Source organism: Anomaloglossus baeobatrachus, chromosome 9, assembly GCF_048569485.1.
Source record: "Anomaloglossus baeobatrachus isolate aAnoBae1 chromosome 9, aAnoBae1.hap1, whole genome shotgun sequence".
NCBI lineage: Eukaryota > Metazoa > Chordata > Amphibia > Anura > Aromobatidae > Anomaloglossus > Anomaloglossus baeobatrachus.
In genome coordinates, this window is record NC_134361.1 from 205,436,585 (window position 1) to 205,461,475 (window position 24,891).

Here is a 24,891-nt window from a genome sequence, read left to right on the forward strand (position 1 = left end):
GATCGTGCCATAAATGCCGGGACCTTGTTGGTGTGCCGAGACGCCATTAGGTCGACGTCCGGCACCCCCCAGCGGCAACAGATTTCCTGAAACACGTCCGGGTGAAGGGACCATTCCCCCGCGTCCATACCCTGGCGACTGAGGAAGTCTGCTTCCCAGTTTTCTACGCCCGGGATGTGAACTGCGGATATGGTGGATGCTGTGTCCTCCACCCACATGAGGATTCGCCGGACTTCCTGGAAGGCTTGCTGACTGCGCGTCCCTTCTTGGTGGTTGATGTATGCCACCGCTGTGGAGATGTCCGACTGGATTCGGATCTGCTCTCTTTCTAGCCACTTCTGGAAAGCTAGTAGGGTAAGATACCCTGCCCCGATTTCCAGAACATTGATCTGAAGGGTGGACTCCTGCTGAGTCCACGTCCCCTGAGCCATGTGGCGGAGACAAACTGCTCCCCACCCTGACAGACTCGTATCTGTCGTGACCACTATGAGGTGGGAATAAGCCACTATTGCAGATAGTCCTCGGCCGTCTGGGAAAGGGAGACTTTCCTGTCCAGAGAGGTTGACTGCCCGTTCCATTGGCGGAGAATGTCCCATTGCAGTTGGCGCAGATGAAAATGCGCAAAGGGAACTGCCTCGATGGCTGCCACCATCTTCCTTAGGAAGTGTATGAGGCGCCTTAAGGGGTGCGACTGGCCTTGAAGGAGAGACTGCACCTCTGTCTGCAGTGAACGCTGCTTGTTCAGCGGAAGCTTCACTATTGCTGATAGAGTATGAAACTCCATGCCGAGATACGTTAGTGATTGAGTCGGAGACAGATTTGACCTTGCCAAATTGATGATCCACCCGAAAGTCTGGAGAGTCTCCAGCGTAACATTCAGGCTGCGTTGGCATGCCTCGAGAGAGGGTGCTTTGACGAGTAGATCGTCCAAGTACGGGATCACCGGGTGTCCCCGAGAGTGCAAGACTGCTACCACTGCTGCCATGACCTTGGTGAACACCCGTGGGGCTGTCGCCAGACTGAATGGCAGAGCTACGAACTGAAGATGTTCGTCTCCTATCACAAAACGTAGAAAACGTTGGTGTTCCGTAGCAATTGGCACGTGGAGATAGTCATCTTTGATGTCTGTTGAGGCAAGGAAGTCTCCTCGAGACATTGAGGCAATGACGGATCGGAGGGATCCCATCCGGAACCGCCTGGCGTTCGCATGCTCGTTGAGCAGTTTCAGGACCAGAACAGGACGGAAGGAACCGTCCTTTTTTGGAGCCACAAAGAGATTGGAGTACAAACCCTCGCCCTCGTTCCTGAGGGGGGACAGGGATCACCACTCCTTCTGCTCTTAGAGCGTCCACCGCCTGCAGCAGGGCATCTGCTCGGTGGGGGGTGGGGCCGTTCTGAAGAATGGAGTCGGAGGACGAGAACAGAACACTGTCCTGTGCACGTGAGCACAATGTCCGTCACCCACCGGTCTGTGACCTGTGGCAGCTAAACGTCGCCAAAGGCGGAGGAGTCTGCCATGAACCGCGGATGCGGAGAGAGAGAGAGAGAGCTGAGAGTCCTGAGGAGGCCGCCTCGGTAGCGGTTCCTCCGACTGCCTTCCTTGGGCGTGATTGAGCCCGGCCGGAATCTGAGCCCGTCTGAGGTTTTGTAGCCCTTTTGCACGAGGACAATTGGGACCTGCCGGAGCTTGGGAAGGACCGAAACCTCGACTGTACTTTTAGGACAGCATTAATAGGGTAAGTCGCAGTGCAGACATTGCGGGGTTACGGACGCCTCTGCGGTACAGATGTCCCTGTGCTCAAGGCCAGCTGCGCAAGAACAGCTGAAAAGGTTAGGTTGCCTATACGGCTGTGGATGCCGGAGCAACCGACACGCCGATAGCTTCCTAGACAGATTTCAACCAGAGTCCATCTGTCTGTGAATGGCATCTTTAAGTGAAGCCCCATCTCCAGTGCAACTATGGCTCTAGATGCAAGCCTGGAGATTGGAGAATCCACCTTTGGACCCTGGGTCCAGCGCTGACCACGTCAGGGGAAAAGGGATAACGTGTATCCTAAAAAACGTTTGGAGAAGACGCTTATCTGGTAAGCGTGGTGTTCCTGGACTGCTTCTCTGAAGTCAGCGTGGCCAGAAAAATACTCAATATCTGTGTGAGATACTGAAAAAAGGACTTCTCCTGTTCGTCTCCTATCTCCACTGGGGGAGCTGAGGGAGAAAGATCCAACCTTCCATTGGTGGACGGTATAGGATCATTCCGTATGGCGTTACCACCCGGTGTATCCGGATTGAGAGCGATGTCAGGATCAAAGCCCTGAAGAGCTGCCTTTTGGTCAAGTAGATTGCCCATGGCCTGTCTGGACTGCAAGTCTCTATATTATGACTACTCCGTCCCTGTCCATGGACAGGGTTGACAGGTGGTTTCTTTGGCCACGACTAGTAGAGACCCCGGCAGACGAAGTGCTAGAGACCCCGGCAGACGACGTGCTACAGGGGAGCAGGCACACAATGGGACGGTGTCATGAACAGCATCCCATGTAGTAAAAACAGCACTGAAAATCTGTGTTGCTTTTTTGCCGCTGCCGACTAGCTATCTAGAAGTATATAGCCAAGATTGGTGACCGTACAGTGCAATGTATAGCATACAGGCATAAAGTACAAATGACCACTGCAGCACAAGCAATACAAGCAGCATAGAAGCCTGTGCCCTGGCACCCCTGCTCTTCTGCTGCTGTATACTAGTCATCTAGGGGAATATAGCCCAGAAGAGTGACCCTACAGTGCAATGTATAGCCTACAAGCACAAGTACAAAAGAACACTGCAGCACATGCAATACAAGCAGCATAGAAGCCTGTGCCCTGGCACCCCAGCTCTTCTGCTGCTGTAGACTGGTCATCCAGGGGAATATAGCCCAGAAGAGTGACCATACAGTGCAATGTATAGCATACAAGCACAAGTACAAATGCACACTGCAGCCCATGCAATACAAGCAGCATAGAAAAAAACCTGTGCCCCAGCACCCTTGGTTTTCTGCTGCTGTAGTCTAGCCATTCCAGGAGAATATAGCTAAGACTAGCGACTGTACAGTGCAATGTATAGCATATAAGCATAAACACAAATGAACACCTCAGTCGTGCAATACAAGCAGCCTAGAAAGCCTGTGCCTTAGCACACCTGCTTTCCTGCTGCTGATGTGTCGCTCCCCAAGCGGGCATATAGCGACCTATGCAGTTAAAAACAACACATGTACCCACTGCAGTATATATTGTGGTCAGCACTATGTGTGCCGCTTACCGCCCGCCTATAGCGGGTGTATGGTCGCCACCGTCCTGCCTGGTTGCTGAAAGTCCGAGCTCGGACTGCAGTAATGGCTGCCGGCTTCTTCCCCAGCTCGTGTGAGGAGGGGCGGGCCGTGGGCGTGCCCCAAGGCAGAGCGGGAATCCGGCGTCCGACAGTGTGCAGTGAGAGGGCTGGAGCATGTAAATAAGGCTCCAGCCCTCGGCGCTGCTGATTGCTCAGCGCCTGTCCCCTTCCCTGAGTGACAGGGAGGGGGCGGGAACGAAGCGGCACTAGGCCGCAGAAGCCGGGGACTGGATTTATAAGCGCCGCCGCCGTAAAAGCGCGGTCGGCGCCCAGTCCCCGGCGAACTACAAGTCCCAGCCGCGCCGCCGCTCCCGGAGCGTCCGGCGCGGTAGTTCCCAAAACACAAAGTCACTCAGCAAAGCTGCAGTGACTGTAACCCATTACTGTCCCCGGCGCACTAGCACACCCAGCAAGTCTGGAGTGTGCTGTGTCCGTGTGACCGGGGACACAGAGTACCTGTAATGGTGCAGGGCCATGTCCCTGAACGGTACTCCAGCTCCGTATCCAGCAGGTTCAAATGGGTCTGTGGATGGAGCCCGGCGTCAGAGCTTTGAGGCCGGCAGGATCCCACTTCCTCAGAGCCCCCCAGGGGGATGTGGAAGGAAAGCAGCATGTGGGCTCCAGCCTCCGTACCAGCAATAGGTACCTCAACCTTACAACACCATCAACGGGTGAGAAGGGAGCATGCTGGGGGCCCTATATGGGCCCTCTTTTCTTCCATCCGAAATAGTCAGCAGCTACTGCTGACTAAAATCTGTGGAGCTATGCATGGATGTCTGACCTCCTTCGCACAAAGCTTGAAAACTGGAGAACCCGTGATACCACGGGGGGGTATAGCCAGAAGGGGAGGGGCCTTGCACTTTTTAGTGTAGTGCTTTGTGTGGCCTCCGGAGGGCAGTAGCTATACCCCAATCGTCTGGGTCTCCCAATAGAGCGCTGAAGAAATATTCTGCTCTTCACACCACCTGAAGAAAACCTTCCACGTGCGGTGGTAAATCTTTGATGAAGATGGCTTCCTGGCCCTAATCATTGTCTGAATCACTCTTGAGGAAAAACCAGCCTTAGCTAGAACCCAGGATTCAATGGCCAGGCCGTCAAATTTAGGACCTGTGAGTTCTGATGGAAGAGAGGCCCCTGCTGCAGGAGATCTGGACGGTCTGGAAGGCGCCACGGAGCGTCTGCGAGGAGCTGAGTTAGTTCCGCGAACCATGCTCGCCTGGGCCAGTCCGGAGCCACTAGGATGACCGGTATCCCTTCCGCCTTGATCTTCTTGAGGACCCTCGGAATTAGAGGGAGCGGAGGGAAGATGTACGGGAGACTGAACTGGCTCCATGACAGGGTGAGGGCGTCGACTCCTAAAGCCAAGCGGTCGCGGCACCGTGCTACAAAGTGCGGAACCTGACGGTTGAACCGGGAGGCCATTAGGTCCTCGTCCGGAACTCCCCATCTGTCGCAGATCTGGTTGAAGACTTCCCGGTTGAGGGACCATTCTCCTGAGGCGAGGCCTTCCCTGCTGAGGAAGTCCGCCGCCCAATTGTCCACGCCTGGGATGTGTACCGCTGAGATCAGGGAGTGATGACACTCGGCCCAGTGCAAGATCTTCTTGACTTCTCGCATCGCCCCGACACTTCTTGTGCCGCCTTGGTGGTTGATGTACGCCACCGCCGTCGCATTGTCCGACTGGATCCTGACCGGGCAACCCTGTACGAGGTGCCGAAACTGCTGCAAGGCTAGCCAGATGGCTCTTATCTCCAAAATGTTGATCTGGAGGCAACTCTCTCTCGGTGACCATCGGCCCTGCGCTGTGTGATGTCGAAACACTGCTCCCCAGCCCTGGAGACTGGCGTCGGTGGTCACTATCTTCCAGTGGAGCGGGAGGAAAGACCTCCCTGATGCGAGGTTGCGCTGATTGAGCCACCAACGGAGGGAGTGGCGGGTCTCCGGCGAAAGATGAAACCTGCGGTCCAGAGAAAAGGGAGATCTGTCCCACTTCTTCAGCAAGGCCAGCTGGAGGGGTCGGAGATGGAACTGTGCAAAGGGTACCGCTTCCATCGCCGCCACCATACGACCGAGGACTCGCATGCCGAACCTGATGGACACTTGGCGCTGACGCCGGAGAGCGCGGAGTCCTCGTTGTAGGGAGGAGATCTTCTCCTGTGTGAGGAAAACTCGCCCTTGGATGGTATCGAATACCATGCCTAAAAAGGTGATCCGACGGGCCGGGATCAGAGAGGACTTCTTCCGATTTATCAGCCACCCTAACCGTGAAAGGGTGTCGATCGTGACCTGAACCCCAAGACGACAGTCCTCGAAGGAAGAGCCCTTTATCAACATATCGTCCAAGTACGGGATGACCATGACACCCCTGGCATGCAGGACGGACATGGCAGCAGCCATGATCTTCGTAAAGACCCTGGGTGCGGATGCGAGGCCGAAGGGAAGAGCCGTGAACTGGAAGTGATCTTCCGCTATCGCAAAGCGGAGGAACTGTTGGTGAGAGGTGGCTATCAGGACGTGAAGATAGGCGTCTTGAATATCCAGCGATGCCAGGAATTCGCCTACCTCCATGGACGCGATGACGGACCGGAGTGACTCCATTCGAAACGGCCGAGGTCTCACCGACCTGTTCAGAAGCTTTAGGTCGAGGACGGGACGGACAGAGCCGTCCTTTTTGGGGACCACGAAAAGGTTGGAATAGAACCCCTTGAAACGCTCTGCGGGAGGGACTGGTACCACGACTCCGGTTCGGAGGAGGGAGTCTATGGAGTGAAAGAACGCGCGAGCCCGCGCGGTAGACTCGGGAGGGCGAGATAGGAAAAAACGTCTCGGTGGCTTTGCCTCGAATTCTATTTTGTAGCCTGATGTGATGATCTCTCTGACCCAGGCATTGGCGGTCAGGGGGATCCACACATGCTGAAAACGAGACAGACGCCCTCCCACAAGTCTGGCGCTGTTGCGCGCCGACCGCGAGTCACTTGGATGAACGACGGCGGTAACCGGAAGAGGATCTCGTGGACTGGCGGGGGCGTGAACGCCAGGCGGGATTGGTCTTGAATGACGGGGTCTTCCTGTCTCTCGGAGGAGAGCGGCTTTTCCGCGGCTGGGGATTGGAGCTGAAGCTGCGAAAGGGCCGGAAACGAGCGGTGGAGCGCCGATTCTGGAAGCGCTTGGGACGCAATTGGGGGAGAGATGTACTCTTTCCTCCCGTTGCATCGGAGATCAGCTGGTCCAGCCTATCTCCGAAGAGACGCTCCCCTAGGAAGGGCAGAGAAGTTAGTGACTTCTTAGAGGCCGCATCCGCGTTCCAGGACCGGAGCCAAAGGGCTCGACGGATGGCCACATTGTTGCTGGCGGCCTGGGTCGCGCAACTTGCAGACGCCAGGGCTGCATTGAGCAAGTACTCACCCGCGAGGGAAATCTGCGAGGCGATGGGAACCAGGTCCGGATTGGCAGGAATGGCGCGGAGACCGCAGCGTAGCGTGTCCGCCCAGGACATCAGGGCCTTCGCAACCCAAACCGAGGCGAAGGCCGGAGAGAGGGATGAGCCCGCTGCCTCGAAGGCGGAACGGGCCAACCTGTCAATAGTACGGTCCGTCGGGTCTTTGAGAGACGTACCGTTAGTGAGTGGAAGGACTGTGTGAGAAGACAGGCGGGAGATTGGGGGGGGGTCGACCACAGGGGAACCTGCCCAATCCTTTCTAAGACCCTCAGGAAAGGGATAATGCAAATCGATGGACTTACCGCTGGTAAATACCCTGTCCGGCTGTTGCCTGTGGCTGCGCAGCAACTCAGCGAATTCTGGATGTCCGCTGAATGTGTTCTGGGCCCGCTTCACCCGCTTAAAGGAGATCTGGGTGCTCTGGGAGGAGACTGGGTCCACCTGTACCTTCAAGGTCTGGTTTACTGCTTCTATCAGGCTATTTACCATGTGCCGGATATCGGCCGCCTGCTCTGAGTCCTGCAGGGGTACCGCATCGGAATCATCCTCGGAGCAGTCAGAAGCCTCCCTGGAGGACTGACGGTCTGGACCTGGGGATGAAGGTGAAACCTGGGAAGAGTCTGAGGACGAGACCTGGCAGGTCCGTTTCTGAGCAGCAGAGGAGGACCCTGCAACGGGGCTCACCTGCTCCGGAGGCAATTGCGCCGGGTCTGCGGGAATCTGGGCGAGCGTCGGCAGCAGGCGTAGAGCTTGCGCGATGGTCCGAGAAGCCTCAGAGAGGGAATCTACGGACTGGGACAGGGACGCTAGCCAGTCTGGGGGGGGGGCGGGACGCAGGGCCCTGCAGCATATGGCGCTGTGGCGTCTGCGGTATCAGAAACGTCGGCCGCGGAGTTCTGCGGAGGCTGCGCGTCTGTAGAACAGACGGAGCATAGTGGGGCGTCCTGACCCTGGGAAAATTTGGAGCTGCAGGAGGAGCATGCAAAAAATAGTGCAAAGGGGGCCTGCTTGGATTGGGTGGGCTTAGCCTTAGGCATGGTGCAAACAGGTACTCTCCCTGGTGGCTGCTAGGAAGGAGACAGGAGAGGGTTAACTCGTCCCTAAACTCAGAGAATGCTACCTAGTGAGGGCTACTCCTTAGGAGCAGAGCTTACCCAGGTCCTGCGTGCTGCCCACCAGTCCAGAAGTGGAGTCCAGGAATGAGCTGGCCAGAAAACTCATAACGCCGGCGCGCTGCAGCCTCAGGGGACCAGAGGCAGGCTAAAATGGAGAGGGGACGCTGGAGGAGGCTGGGGGAGGAGCAGGATTCCGGCGCGAAAAGCCAGGAGGATTTACAGCCCCCACCATCAGCCAGGAGGCAGAGCAGTGGGAGGTACAGAGGGAGACGACCGGCGGCCAATAGCGCTGCAGGGGGGCGTGGCTAGGACGCAGGAGCGACTAGGCCGAGACCGGGGACTAAATTTATGGAGAGGGCCGGGGGAAAGAGCAGGGAAGTCGGTCCTACCTGCAATCGGCGGCGCCGGCTCAGCGATGGATGCGGTGCAGGCAGGGCTCCCTGCCCTGCCTGTGAACAGCGCTGCTCGTCCAGGAAGGCTCCGGGGGAGAGCGTGCTGAGGCAGGGTAGTGGACATCATGATGGGGGTAGACAGCCCCCTATCACACACGCTGCGGAGGATCCATCCCTGCTGTACTCCCCTGTACGCCCTTTGGGGTGATACCTCAGGGCGAATCAGGGGTGCCCACAAAACAACCTGCCCACACGCGCACCCCCGGGAGTGGTACCACGGGGACGGGCGGGGGAGAGGGCCCCGACGTCTCAAGCCCCTGCGACCCTGGGGAGTGGTACCCACGGGGCTGCGGAGAATGAGTGAAGCGAATACCTGCAGAGAAGAAGACGACAGGTATGAGAGTGATGAGCGGCGCCGAAATAAAAGAAAAAAAAGCGCAAAAAAATACATGGCTGAGGGGGGCCGAGACGGCCCACATCAGCCTCCTACGACACTAAGCTAAAAACTGATCTGAGCCCGCCTCCGGCTCGGGGTGTATGCTGCTAGGGAGGAGCTAACTTTTTTATGTTTACTTAGTGTCAGCCTCCTAGTGACAGCAGCATAACCCATGGTCCTGTGTCCCCCAATGAAACGATAGAGAAAGATATATTAAAATAAAAAATAGATTATAAATAAAAATAAATACTGCCACAAATCCACAGCGAAGTCATCTTACATGCATGATACAGTATGGAGAACGAAGTCAGGCTGTGAAAATTTGTGGGTTTTATTTTAGAGGTATTAATTAAAAAATAAAGTTTACCATTTCTTGCTTGGGAATCAATGTCTTCCCGTGGATGTCAGAAAGCTCCGGGCTCGTGTCATCTTCCTGAGGACCTCTTCCCGCTTTCCTTAACAGTTCCTTGGTTTTCAGAGCTTTCTTCTTGGAATTCTTGGCCAGCAGTGACATGACCGGAGAGGACGTGCCGGTGATAGGACTCCGGGTCAGACCCAGTAGATTGCCAGTTTTCTCAAGGTTTTGGTGGAAAATGTCCTGAATGGAAAGGACAGAGTTTCACATGACTTGTGCGAGGCAGGGGGTAATGCACACGGGCGACCGATGCAAACAGAAGACGCTTCACCTCCATTAGTCTGACTTCACGATCCAAATCCTTTATGAGCTGGACAGTAATGATGGTCTCGGGAATCTCCTCCTCGTGATCCATAATGGCCTGCAAAATAATTCCAGATGTAAATGAGATGGAGACAGAAACCCCAGGAGACTTAGAAGTGTCGTGGATGAGAAGGGTCTTCATTTGTTTTCCCCTCTGATTTCTGTGTCTGGTATTGCAGTATTCGAGCGTGGAGCTGCAGTACCAGACCTAGCCTACGGGTGAGGGGGCGCTGTTTGAAATCTTGGATAATAGCTATATAAATAAAGAGCACCTCCTTCTTGGTCCAAGCTTTGAAGGCCATGTTCAGGGCTTTGGCTCCATGCAGTAAATAAGCTGCTGGGTGTCTTCTGTTCTCTCTCAGACCTGAAAAATAAGGTTACGGTAAGAATGAAATGGAAGCAAATCTAGATCAGAAGCATCTGGAGCTTCAGGACTTCCCTCAAGTCTGCCGATGCTTCACGAATATATCTAACGCCACAATTAAAGAGGTTCTACAGCGCCTGTCACATCCACACACAGAGCGGAGGTTGCTGCACGCCAGGTCTTGTGGTGGTGGGCTCCAGGCCGGCGTCCTGCGCCCACTATAGGGCACGCACACAATATCAGCGTGGAGGTGGCACTGAGCTATAGCTTGTTTGTTCAAACGTAATAAGAATATCTGTGTATATAAATAATCAAAATGTAGATGTAGTTGTATAATAATCTGTCTGTCTATGTAGCCATCGCATAGACCTATAATATAATTCAAAGCTGTATAGTCATGAAGGAAACCAAAGATAATGAAGCCAGAATGTGAAGTTGCAAAAGTGTTATCAGTAATGTTCATACAGAAGGAATGTATGGGAGGCAGGCAATGTGCTGTGAGAAATTGGGGAGTAAAAGTACTCCCTGTTCAGCTTCAAGGTTATTCATGATTACTGTATAATTGGATCTATCGAATACACGAGTCAGTGGATGACGCTGGCTGAAAGAGAGGGCATGTCTGTGTGTTCATTGTCGGATACATTGATATATCGGCACTGGTATACAGCTAATACGGCACCATCTCTGGATATCCCAAACGAAGACTCCATTAGCAGTCTTCAACCCAAAGTCCTCTCTTGACATCAGCAGGGTGTTACATGGTGCCCCCCACCTGTCCTGTCCGAGGAGTGTATTTCAATGCCGAAATGGAGGTGAAGAAGAAACCACTGAGAATTCTCAAAGAACGGGAAAGGGCGGAGAACAGGAAACCGTGGCCCCAAATACGTACCCCGAAACGTGTCCAGTAAGTGCTTGCCCACGTACCAACAGATGGACTCAAAGTTTGGAAACTTAAAAAGGTCAGCCGTACTCAACCGCTTCTCAATTTCATACGCTCTGTGGAATGAAAAAATAAAAAATGATATAGATTTTTAGCTACAAAACTAACCCCAAAATTAAAATTGTGGAACGACGCATTGTGCGAGACTGAGCCTAAGAGGGAAGACCTTAATATAGAAACTTAAAAGAGTACTCCGGCTCTGTTCACCCCAACATTGCGACAGCATCTAAAGTCGTCGGTCGGCTCTTGTGTGCCTGAGTTATTCTAATGTCAGCCATACCGGTCACCTGTGCACGAGCGGCAGCAGATCTCAGTACACGCCATGTTACCAGATCCGCTCACCTGCTGATGCGGAAGTGAGGGAAAAACGGATTTTTGGGTACTCACCGTAAAATCTCTGAGTCTTCATTGGGGGACACAGCACACGGTCCTGTGTCCCCCAATGAAACGAAAGAGAAACCGGATTACCTATTTAAAAGGGACTGTCTGGTGAAAACAAGTTACCACAGGATAGTTGGTGGTCCATCCGTTAGGACCGCCCAGAATGGCACAAGGTAATTTTATCCCCTTTAGAACAGAGCGGATGCAACTACATTCAATCCCTAAGGGGCTGTTGGCGCAGCGATTGGCTTTTCCAAGCAGCCCCATAAAGAATGAATGATTGGGCACCTGATGTGCCACTCTACTTTGTAACGAGGATAAAAGATACCCAATCTGCCAATCCCAGAAGTCAGAAACCCGCCGATCAGTAGAGATCCAAGTGGTCAGAAACCCGCCGATCAGTAGAGATCCAAGTGATAAGAAACCCGCCGATCAGTAAAGGTAGAAGCGATCAGAAACCCACCGATCAGTAGAGGATTGAGTGGTCACAAACACGCCGATCAGTAGAGGATTGAGTGGTTAGAAACCCGCCGATCAGTAAAGGTCCCAGCGATCAGAAACCTGCCGATCAGTAGAGGATTGAGTGGTCAGAAACCCGCCAATCAGAAACCTGCCAATCAGTAAAGGTCAGAGTGGTCAGAAACCCGCCGATCAATAGAGGACCTAAAGGTCAAAAATCCACCAATCAGTAGAGGTCCCAGCAGTCGGAAACTCGCCGATCAGTAAAGGTAGAAGCGATCAGAAAACCGATGAACAGTAAAAGGTCCCAGCAGTCAGAAACCTGCCGATCAGTAGAGGTCTGAATGGTCAGAAACGCACCGATCAATAGAGGACCCAGCGGTCAGAAACCCACCGATCGGTAGAGGTCCAAGCGGTTAGAAACCTGCCGATCAGAACAGGTCCATCAGTCTGAAACCCACCAATCAACAAGTTCTCACCTAACCTATGGATAACCCCTTTAAGTCTGTATGTCACAACCATGTTTCTGTTCGCCTACCTGAGCTGCATGGCAATGTTCAGACTATGCAGAAAGTTTCCTCCAAAAGCTAAACAGTCCACGGGAGTGAGCACAGCGTGGATCCACCCTGTGAAGTGCACACACAATATTAGTAGTGCAGACACGCTACATATGAATTGTACCCAACACTTCAGTAACACCATGGCCACCTGTGGGGATGAAGAGCGTCTGCCCCTGTTTCACTGGACACCGGTAACACTTGTCGACTTGATCCCCGAAGAACATTTCATTCTGGTTGGAGGAGCTGCTCCAACACTCGAACAAGGCAAGGTTCGTCTTTGTGGGTTGGATCAGGTAGAAAATCTTTTCTCCCTGCAGAAAAAAAAATGTACTTGTCATTACAGAACACAAAAGAAAGGTAGAACCCTTTAAGTTGGGGGTAACCGCTAATAAACAATTGCTTCTGGCAATTAGAAGCGCTCAGGGGTCACTTAGATGACTGGTACAGTTTCCATTCCTGGCACAAGGGTATGGGCCAAGTGACATTTTTACCTTTAGCACGTGGTACCAGACAGAGGTACCCCCAAAGTCTATGTGGAAATCTGTATAACTGTCCTTCACGCCCATCAGGCAGTATTTCTGAACGTTTGGTCGCTCAAATACACTTTGCTCGGGCCACAAGTTTTCAACCCAGGAAAGTTTGCGGACAATTTTTGGAGTTTCCACGAGGTTCGATAACCTATTACAAAAGATGCAAAATGATAAAGACTAAGAAATACGACTGATGGAGAGAAGAATGTGATACAAGGTGTTATGTCTCGAGCAAAACTAGGAGGTGGGAGAAGCAAGAAGTGAAAGACCACCGCAGTGACAATGCTGGGGTTGTGGTCCTCAGCTCAGGACCCGCTGCGCTCCATTGATATCAGTCACCTTGTCTCGGAAAACTCCAAGCTGATCACATTCAGCACTTTCTCCCTTTTGGGGCTATTGTAATATTTCACAAAGTCCTTCAGCTTCATCTTCATGTCGGCTTGTCTCGTCACATCGATTACATCTATTTCCTTCTCGCTCCCTGGAAATAAAGAAGCACAAAAGGTTAAAGTGGATTTACTAGAAATATTCAGATCGGCGAGCAGGAGAGGATCGGAGGGGGTCCTGGACATGAAGGTAGCCTCTAACCTATGGGGGATTCAGAGGCTACTTAGAAAACAAGGCCCCCATCACTAATAAAAGGGGGACAAGGGGATGCTGGTCTTTGCATCAAACAAACCCCATCACTACAATTTACAGTTTGCTAAGGTTGTAACATGAAGACGATCAGTGTTGCATGTCTGACAGTCATGGTCTGAGTATGATCAGGCCATCCATATGTCTTCTAACCCGACGGGTCTGGAGACATATGGTTGGGCTGATCATAATCGGACTAATTATATATATATATATATATATATATATATAATATATGTGTGTGTATATATTTTTACATAATATATATAACACGCACACACACGCGCACACACGTACGTCAGGAGACCAGAGACCAGCGGCCAGTATGGACATGGCAGTCCGAACTCGGACCCTTAATGTTTGAGACTGGTCTAAGTCTCTAAGACCCCCAACTCACCGACATAATACTCCACATCATTCACTGCGAAGGACAGAGGTGGAAGAGTCATCCCGAGCCCGTCTTTTTTCACCACCAGGATGGGGACGCTGAAGCTGTTCTCCTCTAAGTACTCCACGGTGAGCTGAGCTCCCTGCGGCTTCAGGATCACCTCATCTGCACTGGATATAGAAGAAGAAAAAAGGGTCAAAAAAAGTAACTCAAAGATATTTACACACACTGTGTATCTAAAAGGAGCACAGGCATCAATAATAAACTAATAAATGTCTGCATCCGCCACTAGGGGGAGCTCACAGGTCAATGTATGCAGAATATGCAGTGAGCTCCCCCTAGTGGTGGCAGCAGGATGTAGCCACAATATTTTCAATATCAGCACACACACTCGGTATGATGCTACCTCCCTGGGACCAGAGTGGTGTGGTACGCCACTGATTCCAGCAATTACCCCCGAGAGGAATAGCCCAAGTTTGATCTTTTAAAGCAGCAGTGCAGAAAAGGGCGACTGGGGTAATAGGATTGCCACGGCATACAACGGGCACAGCAGCGTCCAGGAGGATCCGATCCTCTGCGTCCTGTATTAATATGGCCTTTTACCTTGGGAAGTTCCTACTTCTCAGCTCCTTGATGAAGCCGGCGCTTCCGGTCTGCACGGGCTTCCCCGCCTCTTTGGTCACAGCAGGATCTTGCTTTGTACTTCCGCGTCTTTTCTTCACTGAATTAAGAGAAGATCAAGGAATTATCCTGCGCAAATCTGACTTACAGGGATGGAGAATAGAGACGGAGAATAGAGACCGAGGATGGCGCAGGGTTTGGCAGGGGACGCCTGGGCTCTTATATGGGATAAAAGTGCAATATGTTCGCCTATAGGCCACAAAGGTAAAACGCTCTTCATCAGTGTTATCATTAAAAGGATGAAGGGAGCCCTTTAAAAATGGCCTCCCCTGTGATGTGCGAAAAGCGGGTGGGTGCTCACCTCATTAGGTGCCCCATATGTAAAAAAGAGGGAGAGTACTCACTGACTGACGGGCCATGAGCGATCTGGCAGTTCGGACAATGGTACAGGTCGATCTCGGACGCGTTTTCCTCCTCCACTCCCACACAGCTGTCATTAGGAGAGACGAGTGTTAGCCATCGTGTGACACGGAGCCCCCCGGCACATCAGCCCCGTAAGGCCAGAGCAACCTACAACGTACCCTCGGTACAGTCAGGTATAATACCCATAATACATGTGCAGGAATGAAGACCGCACTGCCCCTTTATGCTTTAGTATAGAGAGGGGTCACGCAGCCCCCCGCAGATTGTCAGGAGACCTCCACTGCTAATGGGAAGGCTTCCAACCATAGCATATTAAAGCGAACCTTCCATGTGAAAGAACCCAATTAACCTGCAGATAAGGGGTTAATCCGCAGGTTAAAAGTGTTCTGAAGAGTCCCCACTGCCGGGAGGATAGAAACTTTACTCCTCCCGGCAGCCTCTGGCTTTCAGTCACAGTGTTCGTGCCGGTTCATTAACTGCTCTGTGCATAGGGAGTCACAGCTATAACTGGCTCCGGCACTGACTGACATCCTCTAATGCAGAGCCAACTGTCAGTCACTGCCAGGTACAGCCACTCCTTACTATGCACAGAGCGGGGACTTGAACCAACACTGAGACTGAAAGCTAGAGGCTATCGGGAGGAATAAACTACATTTTCTCCATTCAGCCTTGGGCTTTCAGTTACAGTGTTGGTGCTGGTTCAATCACTGCTCTGTGCATAATGAGCAGGAGCTGTAACCGCCCACTGCACTAACTGACACCTGAAGGAATTAGCTCTGAGCTGAGCTGGCTGTCAGTCACTGGGGGAGGGGGCACCTTTATGAAGCCAATCCGGCCGCCCCTTTATGACTGAGAGCCAGAGGGAATGAACTCTGAGCCAGCTGTCAGTCAGTGCAGGGGATGGTTACAGCTGCGACTCCCTATGCACAGAGTGGTGACTGAACCAGCACCTCCCCTGACTAAAAGCCGGAGGCTGCCAGGAGGAGTGAGCTCTGAGCTGGCTGTCAGTCAGTACTGGGGGTGTTTACAGCCACTGCTCACGATGCACAGAGCGGTGACTGAACCGGCACTAACACTGTGACTGAATGCCAGAGCCTGCCAAATTCATTTTCTTCAGGCAGCCTTGGGCTTTCAGTCACAGTGTTGGTGTCGGTTCAGTCACCGCTCTGTGCATAGTGAGCAGCGCTTGTAACCACCCCTGGCAGTGACTGACACTGGGAGCAATGAGCTCTGAGCTTCCTGTCAGTCAGTGCTGGAGGAGGTTACAGCTATTACTATTATGTACTGAGCGGTGACTGAAGCCACTCTGGCCACACCTTTATGACTGAAAGCCAGAGGCTGCAAGAGGAATAAAGTTCATTTCCTCCTGGCAGCCTCAAACGTTCAGTCCCTGCTCTGTGCATAGTGAGCAGCGGCTGTAACCGCTCCCGGCAGTGACTGACATCGGGAGCCGGCTGTCAGTCAGTGTCGGGGGTGGATACAGCCGCTGCTCATCATGTACGGAGTGGTGACTGAAGCCAGACCTTTGTGACTGAAAGCCAGAGGGAGAAAGAGGATTAAAGTACATTTTTCCTAGCAGCGGGGCTCTAAGTGCAGGCGCCGTGCAGCTTCAGATTGCTACTACCCTACGGATTAACCCCACATCTGCAGGATAATCACGTTTTATGACATCCTACCTGCCGTGGAACCAGTCTTGGCAGACGTCACATTCGATCATGAAGCGGGTGACATCGTAGGGCAGCCGGCACAGGCAGTAGACGGGCACAGACGCCATCCTGCCGTGGTCCCCGCACACTGGGGTTATTAGTCACCTCTTTATCTCCCCTCAGTGGGCGCCTGACGCATGGACAATCCGAGCAATGAAAGGAAGATGGTGGAGGAGGAAGCCTGCGGAGACAAGACGGAGGACGCGTCATATGGTGGCATCAATGGGGCATGGAATAGGGAACAACTCTACAATTGGGCACTATAGGGTACAGAACTGGTGCCAGGAGGAAAAAAAGTCACCAAACCGGCTGGCACCATATCCAGGGGCGCAACACTGGCACTATGACTGGCACCAGACACTATGGAGTGGTCACTATGGCACCAGACACTATGGAGTGGGCACTATGACTGGTACCAGACACTATGGAGTGGGCACTATGACTGGCACCAGACACTATAGAGTGAGCATTATTACTGCCACCAGAGAGTATGGAGTGGGCGCTATGACTGGCACCAGACACTATGGAGTGGGCACTATAACTGGCACCAGACACTATAGAGTGGGCACTATTACTGCCACCAGACACTATGGAGGGGGCGCTATGACTGGCACCAGACACTATGGAGGGGGCGCTATGACTGGCACCAGACACTATGGAGGGGGCGCTATGACTGGCACCAGACCCTATGGAGTGGGCGCTATGACTGGCACCAGACACTATGGAGTGGGCGCTATGACTGGCACCAGACACTATGGAGTGGGCACTGACTGGCACCAGACACTATGGAGTGGCACTATAGCTGGCACCAGACACTATGGAGTGGGCGCTATGACCGGCACCAGACACTATGGAGTGGGCAGTATGACTGGCACTAGACACTATGGAGTGGCACTATAGCTGGCACCAGACACTATGGAGTGGGCGCTATGACTGGCACCAGACACTATGGAGTGGGCGCTATAACTGGCACCAGACACTATAGAGTGGGCATTATTACTGCCACCAGACACTATGGAGTGGGCGCTATGACTGGCACCAGACACTATGGAGGGGGTACTATGACCGGCACCAGACACTATGGAGTGGGCGCTATGACCGGCACCAGACACTATGGAGGGGGCGCTATGACTGGCACCAGACACTATGGAGGGGGCGCTATGACTGGCACCAGACACTATGGAGGGGGCGCTATGACTGGCACCAGACACTATGGAGGGGGAGCTATGACTGGCACCAGACACTATGGAGTGGGCGCTATGACCGGCACCAGACACTATGGAGGGGGCGCTATGACTTGCACCAGACACTATGGAGGGGGGGCTATGACTGGCACCAGACACTATGGAGGGGGCACTATAGCTGGCACCAGACACTATGGAGGGGGCACTATAGCTGGCACCAGACACTATGGAGTGGGCGCTATAGCTGGCACCAGACACTATGGATTGGTCGCTATAGCTGGCACCAGACACTATGGAGTGGGCACTATTACTGGCACCAGACACTATGGAGTGGGCACTATTACTGGCACCAGACACTATAGAGTGGGCATTATTACTGCCACCAGACACTATGGAGTGGGCGCTATGACTGGCACCAGACACTATGGAGTGGGCGCTATGACTGGCACCAGACACTATGGAGGGGGTGCTATGACTGGCACCAGACACTATGGAGGGGGCGCTATGACTGGCACCAGACACTATGGAGGGGGCGCTATGACTGGCACCAGACACTATGGAGGGGGCGCTATGACTGGCACCAGACACTATGGAGGGGGCGCTATGACTGGCACCAGACACTATGGAGTGGGCGCTATGACTGGCACCAGACACTATGGAGGGGGAACTATGACTTGCACCAGGCACTATGGAGGGGGAACTATGACTGGCACCAGACACTATGGAGGGGGCGCTATGACTGGCACCAGACACTATGGAGTGGGCGCTATGACTGGCACCAGACACTATGGACTGGGCGCTATGACTGGCACCAGACACTATGGACTGGGCGCTATGACTGGCACCAGACACTATGGAGTGGGCACTATTACTGGCACCAGACACTATGGATTGGGCGCTATGACTGGCACCAGACACTATGGAGTGGGCGCTATAACTGGCACCAGACACTATAGAGTGGGCATTATTACTGCCACCAGACACTATGGAGTGGGCGCTATGACTGGCACCAGACACTATGGAGTGGGCGCTATGACTGGCACCAGACACTATGGAGGGGGTACTATGACCGGCACCAGACACTATGGAGTGGGCGCTATGACCGGCACCAGACACTATGGAGGGGGCGCTATGACTGGCACCAGACACTATGGAGGGGGCGCTATGACTGGCACCAGACACTATGGAGGGGGAGCTATGACTGGCACCAGACACTATGGAGTGGGCGCTATGACCGGCACCAGATACTATGGAGGGGGCGCTATGACTTGCACCAGACACTATGGAGGGGGGGCTATGACTGGCACCAGACACTATGGAGGGGGCACTATAGCTGGCACCAGACACTATGGAGGGGGCACTATAGCTGGCACCAGACACTATGGAGTGGGCGCTATAGCTGGCACCAGACACTATGGATTGGTCGCTATAGCTGGCACCAGACACTATGGAGTGGGCACTATTACTGGCACCAGACACTATAGAGTGGGCATTATTACTGCCACCAGACACTATGGAGTGGGCGCTATGACTGGCACCAGACACTATGGAGTGGGCGCTATGACTGGCACCAGACACTATGGAGGGGGCGCTATGACTGGCACCAGACACTATGGAGGGGGCGCTATGACTGGCACCAGACACTATGGAGGGGGCGCTATGACTGGCACCAGACACTATGGAGGGGGCGCTATAGCTGGCACCAGACACTATGGAGTGGGCGCTATAGCTGGCATCAGACACTATGGATTGGTCGCTATAGCTGGCACCAGACACTATGGAGGGGGCGCTATAGCTGGCACCAGACACTATGGAGTGGGCGCTATAGCTGGCATCAGACACTATGGATTGGTCGCTATAGCTGGCACCAGACACTATGGAGTGGGCACTATTACTGGCACCAGACACTATGGAGTGGGCGCTATGACTGGCACCAGACACTATGGAGTGGGCGCTATGACTGGCACCAGACACTATGGAGGGGGCGCTATGACTGGCACCAGACACTATGGAGGGGGCGCTATGACTGGCACCAGACACTATGGAGTGGGCGCTATGACTGGCACCAGACACTATGGAGTGGGCGCTATAGCTGGCACCAGACACTATGGAGTGGGCGCTATGACTGGCACCAGACACTATGGAGTGGGCGCTATGACTGGCACCAGACACTATGGAGTGGGCGCTATGACTGGCACCAGACACTATGGAGTGGGCGCTATGACTGGCACCAGACACTATGGAGTGGACGCTATGACTGGCACCAGACACTATGGAGGGGGCACTATGACTGGCACCAGGCACTATGGAGGGGGCACTATGACTGGCACCAGGCACTATGGAGGGGGCACTATGACTGGCACCAGGCACTATGGAGGGGGCACTATGACTGGCACCAGACACTATGGAGTGGGCGCTATGACTGGCACCAGACACTATGGAGTGGGCGCTATGACTGGCACCAGACACTATGGAGTGGGCGCTATGACTGGCACCAGACACTATGGAGTGGGCGCTATGACTGGCACCAGACACTATGGAGTGGGCGCTATGACTGGCACCAGACACTATGGAGTGGGCGCTATGACTGGCACCAGACACTATGGAGTGGGCGCTATGACTGGCACCAGACACTATGGAGTGGGCGCTATGACTGGCACCAGACACTATGGAGTGGGCGCTATGACTGGCACCAGACACTATGGAGTGGGCGCTATGACCGGCACCAGACACTATGGAGTGGGCGCTATGACTGGCACCAGACACTATGGAGTGGGCGCTATGACTGGCACCAGGCACTATGGAGGGGGCGCTATGACTGGCACCAGGCACTATGGAGGGGGCACTATGACTGGCACCAGGCACTATGGAGTGGGCGCTATGACCGGCAATGTGGGGGGTGTGATATGGGCACAATGGCTGGCACCACACAGCCGGCATTGTCACACAGACGACGTCCCCGGTCGCGCGTTGTACCTGAGGCCGAGGCCTGTGCGGCGGCCCCTGCTCCGGCGGAGATCAGAGCCGTGCGCTGCGGAGAGGAGCGGCCGGAGGAGCGGGAGGGCCGCAGCCGGTCAGGGGCTCAGCTCACAGGGGTAACATCCACTCTGGGGCCGCGGAACCCGCCGCATTGGTGGCGGAGGGGACTTAGGCCTTCGCGACGCCATTAACCTGCTCGCTCCGCCCAGACTCCGCATCACAGCTCAGCGTCCTGTTCACATTGATAAAGTTTGTTGAAACGTCATCGTCTTCTGGCCGCCATATTGGTGGTGGCAGAACATTATTCTTATAGCGGAGCGCCCATGAATAGCAACAAGTGTCAGGCACAGGTCTGGAGATGATGATGATGATTGATGATTGATGATGATGATGATGATGATGATGATGATGATGATGATATTGATGATGATGATGATGATGATGATGATGATGATGATGATGATGAGATTCGCTTCTCATTTCATGAATGATATCTGAGAAGGGTAAAATAATGTTCTGCCGCAAATCTCACATCACAAAAACAGAAAAGCGATGAACCATGTGAGAATAAATTAAGAACCGGCAGACCAAAATATGTGTAGGCACAAAAACTGGCATCAAAGTAGGCAGATGGCCTCTGCTAAGTGATATGAATAGGTAATGGGGTTTATAAAGGGTTAAATGACATTCTAATAATGCCCCTTACAAAATCATAATGCCCCCTAGAGGGTAATAAGGTTCTAGTCTCGTTAGGATGAGGTGATAGTTTGCAGGGTGGTTGGGATCTTCAATGACCAGTGGTCATTCAGAAGATGTCGGCTAGTGTTACCTGTCCGGTCTCCATTACCAGATGTCGCGTCTTTCTCCGGCCTCAGCCCACGCCCTTTGCATTTCTGCATGTTGGGTTAGAATGGTAACCTGGCGCCCTTCTTCACCGAATGAACTCAACTCTGCTTCAAGAATTTCTCATCCCTCATCATCTCAGCCCATCTCTCCAGGAGAGCGCTCATCGTCTCAGCCCATGTCTCCAGTAGCGTGCTCATCATCTCAGCCCATCTCTCCAGGAGCGCGCTCATCATCTCAGCCCATCTATCCAGGAGCGCTCTCATCATCTCAGCCCATCTCTCCAGGAGAGCGCTCATCATCTCTGCCCATCTCTCCAGGAGCGCTCTCATCATCTCAGCCCATCTCTCCAGGAGAGCGCTCATCATCTCAGCCCATCTCTCCAGGAGCGCTCTCATCATCTCAGCCCATCTCTCCAGGAGCGCGCTCATCATCTCAGCCCATCTCTCCAGGAGAGCGCTCATCATCTCAGCCCATCTCTTCAGGAGCGCGCTCATCGTCTCAGCCCATCTCTCCAGGAGAGCGCTCATCGTCTCAGCCCATCTCTCTAGGAGCGCGGTCATCATCTCAGCCCATCTCTCCAGTAGCGCATTGATCATCTCAGCCCATCTCTCCAGGAGCGTGCTCATCGTCTCAGCCCATCTCTCCAGGAGCGCGCTCATCATCTCAGCCCATCTCTCCAGTAGCGCATTCATCATCTCAGCCCATCTCTCCAGGAGCGCGCTCATCATCTCAGCCCATCTCTCCAGGAGCGCGCTCATCATCTCAGCCCATCTCTCCAGTAGGGCGCTCATCATCTCAACCCATCTCTCCACTAACGCGCTCATCATCTCAACCCATCTCTCCAGTAGCGCGCTCATCATCTCAGGCCATCTCTCCAGTAGCACGCTCATCATCTCAGACCATCTCTCCAGGAGAGCGCTCATCGTCTCAGCCCATCTCTCCAGGAGCGCGCTCATCATCTCAGCCTATCTCTCCAGTAGAGTGCTTATCATCTCAGCCCATCTCTCCAGTAGCGCGCTCATCATCTCAGCCCATCTCTCCAGTAGCGCGCTCATCATCTCAGCCTATCTCTCCAGTAGAGTGCTCATCATCTCAGCCCTTCTCTCCAGTAGCGCGCTCATCGACTCAGCCCTTCTCTCCAGTAGCGCGCTCATCATCTAAGCCCATGTCTCCAATAGCGCGCTAATCGTCTCAGCCCATGTTTCCAGTAGCGCGCTCATCATCTCAGCCCATCTCTACTGTAGCGCGCTCATCATCTCAGCCCATCTCTCCAGTAGGGCGCTCATCGTCTCAGCCCGTCTCTCCAGTAGGGCGCTCATCGTCTCAGCCGATCTCTCCAGTAGGGCGCTCATCGTCTCAGCCCATCTCTCCAGTAGAGCGCTTATCATCTCAGCCCATCTCTCCAGTAGGGCGCTCATAGTCTCAGCCGATCTCTCCAGTAGCGCACTCATCATCTCAGCCCATCTCTCCAGTAGAGCGCTCATCATCTCAGGCAATCTCTCCAGTAGGGCGCTTATCATCTCAGCCCATCTCTCCAGTAGAGTGTTCATCGTCTCAGCCCATCTCTCTAGTAAAGCACTCATTGTCTCAGCCCATCTCTCCAGTAGAGCGCTCATCATCTCAGCCCATCTCTCCAGTAAAGCGCTCATCATCTCAGCCCATCTCTCCAGTAGAGCGCTCATCATCTCAGCCCATCTCTCCAGTAGAGCGCTCATCATCTCAGCCCATCTCTCCAGTAGGGCGCTCATCGTCTCAGCCCATCTCTCCAGTAGCGCACTCATCATCTCAGCCCATCTCTCCAGTAGCGCATTCATCATCTCAGCCCATCTCTCCAGTAGCGCATTCATCATCTCAGCCCATCTCTCCAGGAGCGCCCTCATCATCTCAGCCCATCTCTCCAGTAAAGCGCTCATCATCTCAGCCCATCTCTCCAGTAGGGCGCTCATCATCTCAGCCCATCTCTTCAGGAGCGCACTCATCGTCTCAGCCCATCTCTCCAGGAGAGCGCTCATCGTCTCAGCCCATCTCTCTAGGAGCGCGGTCATCATCTCAGCCCATCTCTCCAGTAGCGCGCTCATCATCTCAGCCCATCTCTCCAGTAGCGAGCTCATCATCTCAGCCCATCTCTCCAGAAGCACGCTCATCATCTCAGCCCATCTCTTCAGTAGCGCGCTCATCATCTCAGCCCATCTCTCCAGTAGGGCACTCATCGTCTCAGCCGATCTCTCCAGTAGCGCGCTCATCATCTCAGCCCATCTCTCCAGTAGCGCGCTCATCATCTCAGCCCATCTCTCCAGTAGAGCGCTCATCATCTCAGCCCATCTCTCCAGTAGGGCGCTTATCATCTCAGCCCATCTCTCCAGTAGAGTGTTCATCGTCTCAGCCCATCTCTCTAGTAAAGCACTCATTGTCTCAGCCCATCTCTCCAGTAGAGCGCTCATCATCTCAGCCCATCTCTCCAGTAAAGCACTCATCATCTCAGCCCATCTCTCCAGTAGAGCGCTCATCATCTCAGCCCATCTCTCCAGTAGGGCGCTCATCGTCTCAGCCCATCTCTCCAGTAGCGCACTCATCATCTCAGCCCATCTCTCCAGGAGCGCGCTCATCATCTCAGCCCATCTCTCCAGTAGGGCGCTCATCGTCTCAGCCCATCTCTCCAGTAGCGCACTCATCGTCTCAGCCCATCTCTCCAGGAGCGCGCTCATCATCTCAGCCCATCTCTCCAGGAGCGCCCTCATCATCTCAGCCCATCTCTCCAGTAAAGCGCTCATCATGTCAGCCCATCTCTCCAGTAGGGCGCTCATCATCTCAGCCCATCTCTTCAGGAGAGCGCTCATCATCTCAGCCCATCTCTCCAGGAGCGCGGTCATCATCTCAGCCCATCTCTCCAGTAGCGCACTCATCATCTCAGCCCATCTCACCAGTAGCGCACTCATCATCACGGCCCATCTCACCAGTTGCGCACTCATCATTGTGGCCCTTCTCACCAGTAGCACACTCATAATAGCGCCCTTCTCACGAGCTGCGCGCTCATCACTACCAACCAGTAGCGCACTTGACATCTCCACAGCCCCTGGGGAGGATGAGGAGAAATACAACGACTTATGGCAGTGGAAGGCAGGGAGTCAGAACATCAAGTGTATGAGTACATGAGAGCCATAGAATCCATCAGGACAAGGTCTCTATTTCGTAACGATGATAAATAAAGAAAACAAAAACATATAGGCCTCATCACACGTGTCTAAAAGGAAAACTGGCTTTGTTACCCATAGCAACTGTGAGGAAATAGGGATATATTCTGATCTATTAAGCAATATTCCTATAGCCGCCATCGTGTCAAGGTACGAAAGGTACGACCATATCTCACTCCTAGAAGAAGCCCCCACCTTAAGGCCTAAGGAGGCTTCAATCAG

At 53.6% G+C, this 24,891-nt stretch overlaps 1 protein-coding gene across 1 annotated transcript in view; it reads right to left on the minus strand.

Annotated features, from left to right (window-relative positions):
* The window catches only part of PHF8 (PHD finger protein 8), a 67,099-nt gene extending 46,257 nt beyond the window's left edge, over window positions 1–20,842 (minus strand). Inside the window, exons 1-13 of the mRNA XM_075324309.1 lie at window positions 20,630–20,842; window positions 16,440–16,650; window positions 14,745–14,830; window positions 14,323–14,440; window positions 13,729–13,889; window positions 13,035–13,176; window positions 12,657–12,843; window positions 12,314–12,476; window positions 12,144–12,231; window positions 10,715–10,821; window positions 9,734–9,825; window positions 9,430–9,519; window positions 9,111–9,341 (exon numbers count right to left, since the gene is read on the minus strand). Coding sequence (XP_075180424.1) covers window positions 9,111–9,341; window positions 9,430–9,519; window positions 9,734–9,825; window positions 10,715–10,821; window positions 12,144–12,231; window positions 12,314–12,476; window positions 12,657–12,843; window positions 13,035–13,176; window positions 13,729–13,889; window positions 14,323–14,440; window positions 14,745–14,830; window positions 16,440–16,537 — 1,563 coding nt within the window. The 5' untranslated portion in view covers window positions 16,538–16,650; window positions 20,630–20,842. The remainder of the gene's footprint in view (window positions 1–9,110; window positions 9,342–9,429; window positions 9,520–9,733; window positions 9,826–10,714; window positions 10,822–12,143; window positions 12,232–12,313; window positions 12,477–12,656; window positions 12,844–13,034; window positions 13,177–13,728; window positions 13,890–14,322; window positions 14,441–14,744; window positions 14,831–16,439; window positions 16,651–20,629) is intronic.
* Window positions 20,843–24,891: the final 4,049 nt, after the last annotated feature.